The sequence below is a fragment of the Oncorhynchus mykiss genome, chromosome 28 (assembly GCF_057628025.1).
Source record: "Oncorhynchus mykiss isolate SJ-2025 chromosome 28, ASM5762802v1, whole genome shotgun sequence".
Taxonomy (NCBI): Eukaryota; Metazoa; Chordata; class Actinopteri; order Salmoniformes; family Salmonidae; genus Oncorhynchus; species Oncorhynchus mykiss.
Window position 1 is genome coordinate 4,904,515 of NC_143049.1, and position 12,242 is coordinate 4,916,756.

The window sequence follows — 12,242 nt, forward strand, 5'->3', positions numbered from 1 at the left end:
ATATACTGTACAGTATCAACCCACATGCATACACACACCTTGTCTCAAAACACACATGAATGTTTAATCCTGTCATGCGTAATGCAGAGGAGTTAGGGCTCCTGACCACTGGTGGAAAAAGTTGCCCCATTGGTCATACTTGAGTAAAAGTAAAGATACCTTAATAGAAAATGACTCAAGTAAAAGTGAAAGTCACCCAGTAAAATACTACTTGAGTAAAAGTCTAAAACTATTTGGTTTTAAATATATTTAAGTATCAAAAGTAAATGTACAAGTATACATTCTTTCAAATGACTTATATTAGGCAAACCAGACCGTATCGTTTTTACATTATTATTTATTTATTTATTTATTTCACGTTCCTTCACATAGACATAATTTACAAACTAAGCATGTGTTTAGTGAGACTGTCAGATCAGAAGGGATGACCAGGGATGTGTGAATTGAAGACCATTTTCCTGTCCTGCTAAGTATTCAAAATCTAACGAGTACTTTTGGGTGTCAGGGAAAATGTATGGAGTAAAAAAGTACATCATTATCTTTAGGAATGTAGTGAAGTAAAAGTAAAAGTTGTAAAAATATAAATAGTAAAGCAAAGCATAAAAAAACTACTTAAGTAGTAATTTAAAGTATTTTTGTTAAGTACTTTACACCACTGCTCCTGAGAGAGATAATACCACAAATACTGATGCACACGCACACACACAGCCCTGCCTTGGCATCAATGGGCATCATCAAGTTAGCATCTCCTGGATATCTTCCTGAAAGAGAGGGAGGGCAGTGCAGCCCATTCTCTGTCTCACAGCTCTAGAAGCCAGCAGTACCCAGTTAGGCAAATATACTATATATACAAAAGTATGTGGATACACCTTCAAATTAGTGGATTAGGCTATTTCAGTGTGTAAAATTGAGCACACAGCGATGCAATCTCCATATACAAAAATTGGCAGTAGAATGGCCTTACTGAAGAGCTCAGTAACTTTAACTTGAACCGTTATAGGATGCCACCTTTCCAACAAGTCAGGTTGTCAAATTTCTGCCCTGCTAGAGCTGCCCTGTAAGTGCTGTTATTGTGAAGTGGAAACGTCTAAGAGCAACAAACGCATTCTCTGGAGTTGTGAATCACGCTTCACCATCTGCCAGTCCGACGGACGAATTTGGGTTTGGTGGATGCCAGGAGAACCTGCCTAAATGCAAAGTGCCAACTGTAAAGTTTGGTGGAGGAGGAATAATAGTCTGGGGCTGTTTTTCATGGTTCAGACTGGGTCACTTAGTACCAGTGAAGGGAAATCACAATGCTACAGCATACAATGACATTCTAGACGATTCTGTGCTTCCAACGTTGTGGCAACAGTTTGGGGAAGGCCCTTCCTGTTTCAGCATGACAATGTCCATATGCACAAAGCGAGGTCCATACAGAAATGGTTTGTCGAGATTTGTGTGGAAGAACTTGACTGGCCTGCACACAGCCCTGACCTCAACCCCATCGAAAACGTTGAGATAAATTGGAACACCGACTGCGATCCAGGCCTAACCGCCCAACCTCACTAATGCTCTTGTGGCTGAATGGAAGCAAGTCCCCGCAGCCATGTTCCAACATCTAGTGGAAAGACTTCCCAGAAGAGTGGAGGCTGTTTCATCAGCAAAGGGGGGCCCAACTCCATATTAATGCCCATGATTTTGAAATGAGATGTTCAACAAGCAGATGTCCACATACTTTTGGTCATGTAGTGTACCTCCTCACCACAGCAGACAGGTAAATACAATGAATGTCTGGCGCTGTCTCATCTCTCGGGTATTTACATTGACATTTTAGTCATTTAGCAGACGCTCTTATCCAGAGCAATTAGGGTTAAGTGGCTTGCTCAAGGGCACATTGACAGAGCCTTGTCAACTTGGGGATTCGAACCAGCATCCTTTCAGTTACTGGCCCAATGCTCTAACCACTAGGCAACCTGCCGCCCTGTTGCTGTAAGATGGGAGATGATCCTGCAGGGTTTGTGAGTCTGGGTCAGGGCTGAGGTAGAGATGTTAGTCAACCTAATGGGAGAAAGTCACTGAGATTCATAGCCAACACGTTACTACCTAAAGTAGTTACTACCTAAAGTAGTTCATGTCCTGACAGTATTCAGACAGTTGCTGTAAACTAAAGTCGGAAGTCACCACACACACACTGGTAAACAACAGGATTTGGTTTAGTTGGTGTTTCTGATCGAACCTTTCATTGTGTGTGTGTAACAAAGCCATCCAAGTGAGAGCCAGCAGGCACAGAGAGGAGATTGACCTTGCCAACCACAACAATACTTCTGACCTCTAACCTCTAACCCCCAAACCCCTGTCTAAAGGGTGATGGAGAACTTGACCTTAGACCTACCACTAATATATTTTAAGACTCAGTTACACACAAATACATACACATGCATGTGTCCATGTGTGTGTGTGTGTGTGTATTGTAAACTCACCGATCTCACAGTTCTCCCCCGTGAAGCCTTGTGGGCAGTAGCAGCTGTAGCCCTTGCCCTGAGGCACACACTGCCCTCCATGCAGACATGGGTTGGTCACACAGGGCTCCCCCTCACCTGAGAGAGAGGAAGGGGGGGGATTAGATAATGGAGAATTAAGAGATTTTTTGTTCATTTTTAGATGCATGCAAGACTTGTGACTCTCGGACAGACCTCAGTCCTCAGAGAGGACACACAGTCCTCAGTCCTCAGAGAGGACACAGTCCTCAGTCCTCAGAGAAGACTCAGTCCTCAGAGAGGACACACAGTCCTCAGTCCTCAGAGAGGACACAGTCCTCAGTCCTCAGAGAGGACACAGTCCTCAGTCCTCAGAGAGGACACACAGTCCTCAGTCCTCAGAGAGGACACACAGTCCTCAGTCCTCAGAGAGGACACAGTCCTCAGTCCTCAGAGAGGACACACAGTCCTCAGTCCTCAGAAAGGACACTCAGTCCTCAGAAAGGACACTCAGTCCTCAGAGAGGACACACAGTCCTCAGTCCTCAGAGAGGACACAGTCCTCAGTCCTCAGAGAGGACACAGTCCTCAGTCCTCAGAGAGGACACAGTCCTCAGTCCTCAGAGAGGACACACAGTCCTCAGTCCTCAGAGAGGACACACAGTCCTCAGTCCTCAGAGAGGACACAGTCCTCAGTCCTCAGAGAGGACACAGTCCTCAGTCCTCAGAGAGGACACAGTCCACAGTCCTCAGTCCTCAGAGAGGACACAGTCCTCAGTCCTCAGTCCTCAGAGAGGACACAGTCCTCAGTCCTCAGAGAGGACACAGTCCTCAGTCCTCAGAGAGGACACAGTCCTCAGTCCTCAGAGAGGACACACAGTCCTCAGTCCTCAGAGAGGACACAGTCCTCAGTCCTCAGAGAGGACACACAGTCCTCAGTCCTCAGAGAGGACACAGTCCTCAGTCCTCAGTCCTCAGAGAGGACACAGTCCTCAGTCCTCAGTCCTCAGAGAGGACGCAGTCCTCAGTCCTCAGAGAGGACACAGTCCTCAGTCCTCAGAGAGGACACAGTCCTCAGTCCTCAGAGAGGACACACAGTCCTCAGTCCTCAGAGAGGACACAGTCCTCAGTCCACACTTTGGCGTCCTGTCACGGTTTAAACACAGCTTCTTGACTCTATGGGGGGACAACGCATTTTGGTGAAAACGACTTGACTCGATATGAAAGAGTAGCTGTCCTCCGAGTCCCCTTGGAGATAGTAAAGCACAGGAGAAGTTAGCATCTCCTGGATATCTTCCTGAAAGAGAGGGAGGGCAGTGCAGCTGAAGTTAGCATCTCATGGATATCTTCCTGAAAGAGAGGGAGGGCAGTGCAGCTGCAGTTAGCATCTCCTGGATATCTTCCTGAAAGAGAGGGAGGGCAGCACAGGAGAAGTTACCATCTCCTGGATATCTTCCTGAAAGAGAGGGAGGGCAGCACAGGAGAAGTTAGCATCTCCTGGATATCTTCCTGAAAGAGAGGGAGGGCAGCACAGGAGAAGTTACCATCTCCTGGATATCTTCCTGAAAGAGAGGGAGGGCAGCACAGGAGAAGTTAGCATCTCCTGGATATCTTCCTGAAAGAGAGAGAGGGCAGCACAGGAGAAGTTAGCATCTCCTGGATATCTTCCTGAAAGAGAGGCAGGGCAGTGCAGCTGAAGTTAGCATCTCCTGGATATCTTCCTGAAAGAGAGGGAGGGCAGCACAGGAGAAGTTAGCATCTCCTGGATATCTTCCTGAAAGAGAGGGAGGGCAGTGCAGCTGAAATGACCAGCTTTCCTACTCTAATTTCAGCGATAAGCAAGACACCAGGTTTAGCTATCTAAGCACAACCAGACGAGGTGCAGCAATTCCCTAAGGCAGTATGGTTGCGGTCAAACAGTGTGCATTTAGATCTATGTTTTTGCCCTGCTGTTGTCAGATATAAGGTATTGAGATATCCTTAGACTGGAGGGCAGTACTCTTTTTTACAATGAACATCCTCAAGAGTACATAAATGCATCTAGCAGCAACTAAACGTTGCCAAGAACACATACACTTCTGATCCACCCCTTTCTGTCCTTCTCATATAGTTTGTTTCTCTTTCTCTAATCTGTACAGTATATAGGCTCATAGCCTTCACAGTACACACACACACACACACCGCTACATAAAATTACTGAGCCATGCAGTTCATGCAGCTCTCTCCCTCGCTCTCTTCCAAATCCCTTGACCTCAACTCCATTGAACAGGCAGGGAAGTGCAACGTAACCACAGTGCTCTGCCGAGTCTGCTGCTATTGGGTTAAAACACCACTGGCACCAGGAAGGACAGTCAACCAACCACACCGCAGGAGCACATTCACACAGTGCATTGTGGATAGAGTAGTGATGGGAGTTGAGTGTGGTAGTGAACAGTCATGATCTGTATACACAACCATTCTGGAGTAATGGTGGTAGTGTGGGCATCATCATAACTATAACTAATGCTTCTACATAAATATTTATTTTCCTGTTTCTTCTGAAAGACACTATGTCTAGACTCAAACTTCAACCACCCGTCACCTTTCTCCTCGTCTCTGTTGTCATGGTTACCATATGGAAAGTGATCCTTGGATCAAGAAAGAACTTCAGATGTGGTATGAAGAATAGAGAAAGGAACAGACCACCTACTGATCTCTCAGGCCCCCCTATAATTCAGCCAATCATTGTTCACAGGATAATTAATCATTTCCATATCAACGGTCGCCATGACGCCTGGTTGTCTCATAAGTGGATCGTTAAGGAACCTTGAGGCCTTTGAAGGTGCCGACTCACCCGCTAAGAATGTTCTGTTCCCGCCCTCTGACACCTAGGAGTGTGTGGATCTATGCGTGTATGTGTGTGTGTGTGTTCTTCCTTACATTGTGTGTGTGTGAGTGTGTGTGTGTGTATAATCAAAGTGATTTGAATTTGCATTACATTTATGCTAATTTCCATCTTGTCTCATTATGTCTGAGGCTAAATAGCTCATCACTTAAACTGCTGATATGAATTATGATACAACACAATCATGATATATTGGAACGAACGGCAGAGATTGTAGACAGCACAATCTTGTGTGTGTGTGTGTGTGTGTGTGTGCACATGTGACGTGCACATGCATGTGTGTGTGTGTATATAAGAGACAGAGTGTGTCTACGTGATTGTGTGTACCATGCGTGTGTGTGTTTACCCATCACACAAAGGGTAAAAAGGAATACCTAGGCTAGAGCTGGGACAATAAACCGAAAATGATTGACACCGACTACACCGACCACTTATTGTGGGCATTTTTCTGAAATCGTTCATTATGATAAGTAGCCTTCACTAGAGAAATGTGAAGTTTGAATGAAAATAAGTTTGCTAATATAGGTGATTGTTAAATGGGACAATTGATAGCTACAGCATCCTTGTCCATTTAGCCCAGCTTTGACCCAGGCTATGATTAGCCTGTAGCCTGATTCCATCTTCTACATAGCACGCGTCTCTTAAAGACATCCTCACAATAATCATCATGCTGGCTATTCGTTTAGGCCAACAATACTAGACAGATGAACTTCTAACAGGAGTAAAACCACAGGAACTGAGCAAAGTAAATCCTTGATATGTTCTATGAACATAGTCATCACTTCTGTCCAGCTGTCGTTCTGCCTCTGGTTGGGTTAATAGTAGAAGACACATTTCAGTTGATCCATTCAGTTGTACAACTCACTAGGTATCCTCTTGTCCCTTTCCCAGTGCTACTGTACGCTTTGGATTATAGATGTATGTTTGACCCACTGTGTTTATCCTTCTAAGGTCAATTTCTTGCTGAGGTCAGGTGCTAAGGCTAGCGATGTGTTGCTGCTACCGTGCCACTAGTATATTGTTCTAACAGTCAAAGTCAGGACAAGCCATCACAAACATCACTGTTTGGAGCCTTTATAATAGCCAGAGGACCAATAAAATAATTCAGTGTGTGTGTGTGTGTGTGTGTGTGTGTGTGTGTGTGTGTGTGTGTGTAACACAGATTAGCCTACAGTGGCTGGTTGTTCATTAAAGTGAGTGGAGCAGAGAAATCAACAGGGCAGAGAATGAGCTGACAGGCTATGCCTTCACCTTGCGCCTGACACCAAGACATATGCAACAAAACAGCACACCAATAGACAAACAGACCAAACGACTCAGAGAAGCTGCTTGTTTTGGCCTACAGCTCTTGATGCAACTCTTGCTCATTCCTTGCCACAGTGAGAGAAGGGAGAGGGATAGAGAAATGGAGAGCGAAGGAAAGAGAGCGGTAAGAGCGTGAGAGAGAGTGGGTGAGAAAGAGAGGTGAAAGGTTGAGATAGAGAAGGAGAGAAAGAAAGAATGTGAGAAAGAGGTAAAGGAGGATGTGATAGAGTTTGGGATAGAGAGAGAGAAGGGCCCTTGAGGCTTGTATATAAAACATGAGCAGCTTCTCCTGCAGCCCTTTATTGATTACACAGCCTGATGAGGTCCACTCTGATCCAGTCAGCAAAAACAAACATTAGCCACCTCTCTACTCAGACAGAACACAGAGAGAGAGAGAGAGAGAGAGAGAGAACGAGACCCAGTATCCCATGAGCTCCTCAAATAGATTTTTTCTGTTTGTGCAGCAATGGGGCTGCTAATGTACTGTACGGGATGGAAATAAGGGGTTAATACAGGGTCAGTAAAGTGGCCCAATGCTTTCTTTACCTCCAGAGGCTATCAACTCAATGAACAACACCACATAACATTCTCTAAAGTCCCTGTCAATACTATTCGCTGTTATAACCCAAAGTCTTTGGTTACACATTTACTCATCACATCTCAGAACACACAACATATCTACCAGTGACGTTTATAAACCCTAGATTGCTAATGCTATGTAATGGCCACCATTGAGAGGTTTCGCAGCCACCGGACGGCCATATTGGCACTCCCCAGAGGAGCAGTCCTCTATAGGAATCAATGGAATTATACAGTATTTAAATGTAATGTTTCAAGGACAAAATTACATGTATTTACATACTTGTGTTGTTGTAGTGGGGACAGTAACATTAGGAATCTCAGAATCTTTTGGGTTACTACATGATTCCATGTGTTATTTCATAGTGTTGATGTCTTCACTATTATTCTACAATGTAGAAAATAGTAAAAATAAAGAAAAACCCTTGAATGAGTAGGTGTGTCCAAACTTTTGACTGGTACTGTATAAATCCTTGATATCTAGCAATGTTGAGCAATGATGCTAAGAGAGCAAAAATAAATCACCACAGAAATGTGTAGTGCAGGAATGCCTAAGGGAGAGGTTATATCCAGCTACAAGCCTCATTCATTATCAGGTGAGAAATAGCTCTGGAGAGAGAGACACTAAAGCAGGTGCTAGATTTACAAAACACAAACCTGCCTGTGAACTTAATCAGGGCTGTATCTATGGAGGCATGACTACCTTCCTAGTCCCTAGTTGGACTACATACAGCATGGGTCTGGTACGAGGTGTATTGTAGGTCGAAACGCAACGCGGTATTATCTCTGAATTGAAAAACAGATTGAATAACATCAGCGAAGAAACAACTGTGAGGATTGTGAGGATTGTACAGAGAGGATTGTACAGACATGGGAAAATATAATGTTGGTGTTTTGTTCAGCTTTGCATGTAATTTTGTTGATAAAAAATAAAATCTAATAATAGTAAGAATTCTATGAATATTAATCATGATAATATGCCATTTAGCAGACGCCTTTATCCAAAGCGACTTACTGTCGTGCATGCATATGTCACGACGTGGCCCTTTGGGGGTGTATATCGTGGCTTCCCGCCTCTCTCACTCTCCCCATCGCAAGTTTTACGATAGGTCATAAATACCTGGTAGAAACTGCCATGCAGTACTGAGGGAGAGAGTACCAGAACAAAGAGCTTCTCTTAGTTTAAAACTCCCAATCCCCAAAATGGGAGAACTAAACAATATTTCTACTTTTGAGAATGTGGGAATGGTCCGTGGACACTTAAGGGACAGTCGTGTCGAGTGTGTTTCATTTGGTGATCTCATGAAGGACAGGAAACACACATAACTGTATCTTTTAAAGTGTACATTTCCCAGCTGTCAGGTTTTACATTTAAATATTGTGAAACGTATGTGATTAAACATGAAACTATTTGTAGTAATGTAGTAATTTGTTGTAATGTCATGTTAACCTTCTAAATGAGAGTATGGATTTTCATATAAAGCTGAACTAGTCAGTGGCCACGCCCCCGTGAGCCCAGACATCCCATTAGGTGTCATAGAACCACCCCTTCTTCCACAAGTATAAAACACCATCCTACAAAATATACATTAAGTCAGAGAACGCCGGGACGGAGTTCCCACATTGGAATGGCTACAATTCTATAGACCATTAGACCATACAGCTGTAGTTTTGGCTACACGGCTGGAAATGGTTCAACTCTGAGACTATCGATCACTACAGGAGCAAATTCTAGACGCATAATTACTAGTCTGCTGCTAGGAATGACATAAGTCTAGAACGAGAATACCGACAACCGCCGAAGCATCTATTCTTTGAGAACATTTCCAAATGGTACTCTGAAGTATCCATTATAACCACCGACAACCATGAAAGACATTGATGAACTCTACAGGATGATTGAGGATTTCAACAGAGAAGACAACAAAGACATACGAGCAGAAATATATACATTGCAATTATTCTCGAATGAGCGGCCGTTCATGTACAAAGGATTAGCATTTCAATGATTATAATTATCCACTGTGTGTAGTGGGTCCATTTTGTCTTTCCCGCTCTTTCTCAGTCCCCACCCCTTTCCTTTGTCTACCAAGCCGTCATATCGCCCACTAGGGACTTTTCTATCATTGTTAGTAAACAATATCTACTGTTTGTTTAAGTATTTCTGTGATTAGTTAGTTAGAAAATAAATAATTAAGCCAATTTGTATATTGCTGATTCATTATGGAAACTTAGGGTTGGTGCAGATATCCAAGAGTTTGCGATGTTTAGTAATGAGAACTGATGAGGTAACAATTAATAATTAATTAATTGAAGACTAATTGATCAGATATGTTCAGAAAACAGTTTCTGTGGTGCCCCGACTTCCTAGTGAAATTAATGTTTACATGATTTGTTTAATCACGTAATATTTAAACCTAGGAGCACTGATTTGATATAAATAAGTCTTCACATTTAATGATAGTCCAGACACGACACATTAATTTGTTGTATGGGTGGCCCCAACAAGAATCAAACCCACAACCCTTGGTGTTGTAAGCACCATGGCCTACAGGCAGACAGAACTTACCAGCTGAGCCCAGAGTTCTGTTGCTCCGGTTGAATCCTGCACTCCTGCCACCCTCCTCTCCCAGGTTGCTAGGCAAACCAGAGCCCAGTGCGTGAGACCAGGCTGTATCTTCTTCCACTGGGGGTCCGGAGGGCAGCGCCAAGGGCCCACTTTCTGGACCCTCACCTCCCTGCTCTGCAGATCTCTCCACTGAGACCCAGGAGAGGGACCATGAGGCCTCCTTGGAGCTTCCCTGGATGACTGAGGCTGAGGGTGGAGGGGCTAGAGCTCCAGTACCTGGTCTGGATGGAGGGAAAGAGTCTCTGCTGTCTGACCCAGCAGGGGAGCTGCTGACTGGTGGTTGAGTTGTGCTGCGACTGGCTCCTGACTGATCCTTCCTTGTGGTTCTCTCGTTGGATGGAGGGACTCTGATTATGGGTTTTCTGGTTCCAACGGGGAGACGGGTGAACTGGATCTTCCCTCCCGCCTCTTCGGAGGCCCCCTCAGCACTCCCCTCCTCTTTCACCATCACTCTCTCTCTCCCAACACTGGCCAGGCCATCTGCTCTAGTGGGAATATAATCCGGCTGGGGCGAGATCTCAACTTTTGATGGGGCCACATGTACCAACGTCCCCCCTTTGGGCTGAGTGGTGTCTGGGACAGCCTCCCGTCCTCCAGGGGTGGAGGAGGAGGCAGAGGACTGGCTCTCCGAGGCTGGGGTAGAGGTGAGCCGGGCTGGGGAGGACGAGGGCTCACCAGTGGGTGGTATATCATCTAGTTCCCCCAGCCCTAAGCTATCCCACCACCCATGACCCCATGAGAGTAAACCTGCAGGGGGAAGAAAGAGAAGAAGTTAGAGGAGGCAGTGGGAGAGATAGGATAGAGAAGGAAGGAGAAGAGGGAAGGGGCAGGAGCTGTAAGAAGAACGAGAGAGCGAGAGATCCTGCCAGAGCATAGCGGAGAGCATATTGTATATACACTGTGCTCCCTAAGATACAAAACCAATACCTCTAAGCTTTTGTCTTCTATTGTGCCTCTATTTCTTTTATGTTTTATAGTTTTACCATCCCAGAAAACCCTCCATTAGAAGAAAAGGCTTAAATAATGCAGGCAACAATGCCTAAGGTTCCTTTCTCTGTTAAACATGTATGCCTTTGAGTTGAATGGGGCCAGAGAACATATCTGTAATAATGAAGCTTAGACTACTGAAAAGGGCAGTAAAACAGTTTCTGACCCAGACTAACAGGCAAGCACACACTCACAAACACAGTGTCTCTTTCTCTCTTTTCTTTCTCTCTAGCTGTTTGTCTCAGTATCACAACCAAAATAAAGCAAAAAGTCCACACTAACCTGGAGCAGGAGAGCCAGGAGAACCGGTGGGCACAGTCCCGCTCTCAGTCCCCCCCGTAGTTCCCCTTCTCTCCACCTCTGGACTGCCTCTTCCTGGGGTACCTTCTGTCACCCCTGCCAGGTAGTTCCACGGCTTCCACATGGACTTCACTATCTTGGCCATCACCTTTAGACAGAGACCACCATACAGCCAATACAATGAATTTACTGTAATACAATTAACAATACTAGAGCCACAAAGTGCCAGTATGCCAAAGTACCCTGATTATACAGTACTTGTAATAAATCGATATTGTAAAAATGTAGCAACCTTTCTGTCAGTGGGGGCTGATAACTCCTCTTTCTGTGTGGTAGAACTTGGACCGTGGCTGGGCGTGGCTGGAGGTCTGAGGAAAACTCCAGAGTTAGGGTCCATGTCTCCCAGATCTCCCCAGGCTAGAGAGCTCTCTCCTGGGCTCAGCTGCAGGGTGACATACCCCTCAGAGGACTCTGAGGACCAGGGGTCTGAAGCTGAGAAGATCAACACATTGAATTACAGTAACAATAATCAACCAAAAGCAGGTGCTTTGGTCAAAAGGAATGCTCTATATGTGCAATATAATATCCTTTTAGATGTGGTTCAAGTTTCTTACAAGAGCGGGCCTCTTCCTCCAGATCAATCAATCCTGACCAGGTCGAAGGTGTGAGGTCACCAGAAGGTGAAAGGTTACGGCTCCCTGTGAAGATGGGAGAGAAGGGAGGATTATTCACAAAATGAGAAAAACCTTCTTGCCATTCAACCATGTTGAACACCCATTACTCTACATCTATCCATTCATCTCCACACCCACCTGTGGTCGGGGGGCTGCTGCTGGTCTCAGTAGCCAGGGAAAGGCTGCCTGTTCCTGGAGTGCCTGTGTCGCTGGGGCCGGTCAGGTAGCTCCAGGGCTTCCACAGAGACGTGTAGATTTTAGAGATGGGGCCTGGCTTCTTTACGTTCCCTGATGAAACCATGAGGAATTGAAGAGCATACATGTGCAGGAGACGTCACAACCCAATGAATGAACAATGACTGACGGTTCATGGTCAGTATGTGCAATACATACCTGTCTAATGAATCATCTCTCTCCTCTCTCTTA

At 45.1% G+C, this 12,242-nt stretch overlaps 1 protein-coding gene across 6 annotated transcripts in view; it reads right to left on the reverse strand.

Moving 5' to 3' along the window:
- Positions 1–12,242, reverse strand: part of LOC110509197 (neurocan core protein) — a 115,007-nt gene that overhangs the window by 35,311 nt on the left and 67,454 nt on the right. For all 6 annotated transcript variants that reach the window (XR_005040219.2, XR_016492973.1, XR_016492974.1 and 3 more), the window contains 6 exons: positions 11,955–12,104; positions 11,757–11,840; positions 11,435–11,634; positions 11,125–11,290; positions 9,796–10,602; positions 2,463–2,579 (listed from right to left, as the gene is read on the reverse strand). Coding sequence is in view for 3 of the 6 variants with exons in the window: in XM_036966522.2 (XP_036822417.2) it covers positions 2,463–2,579; positions 9,796–10,602; positions 11,125–11,290; positions 11,435–11,634; positions 11,757–11,840; positions 11,955–12,104 (1,524 nt within the window). In the remaining 3 variants the exon portion in view is untranslated. The remainder of the gene's footprint in view (positions 1–2,462; positions 2,580–9,795; positions 10,603–11,124; positions 11,291–11,434; positions 11,635–11,756; positions 11,841–11,954; positions 12,105–12,242) is intronic.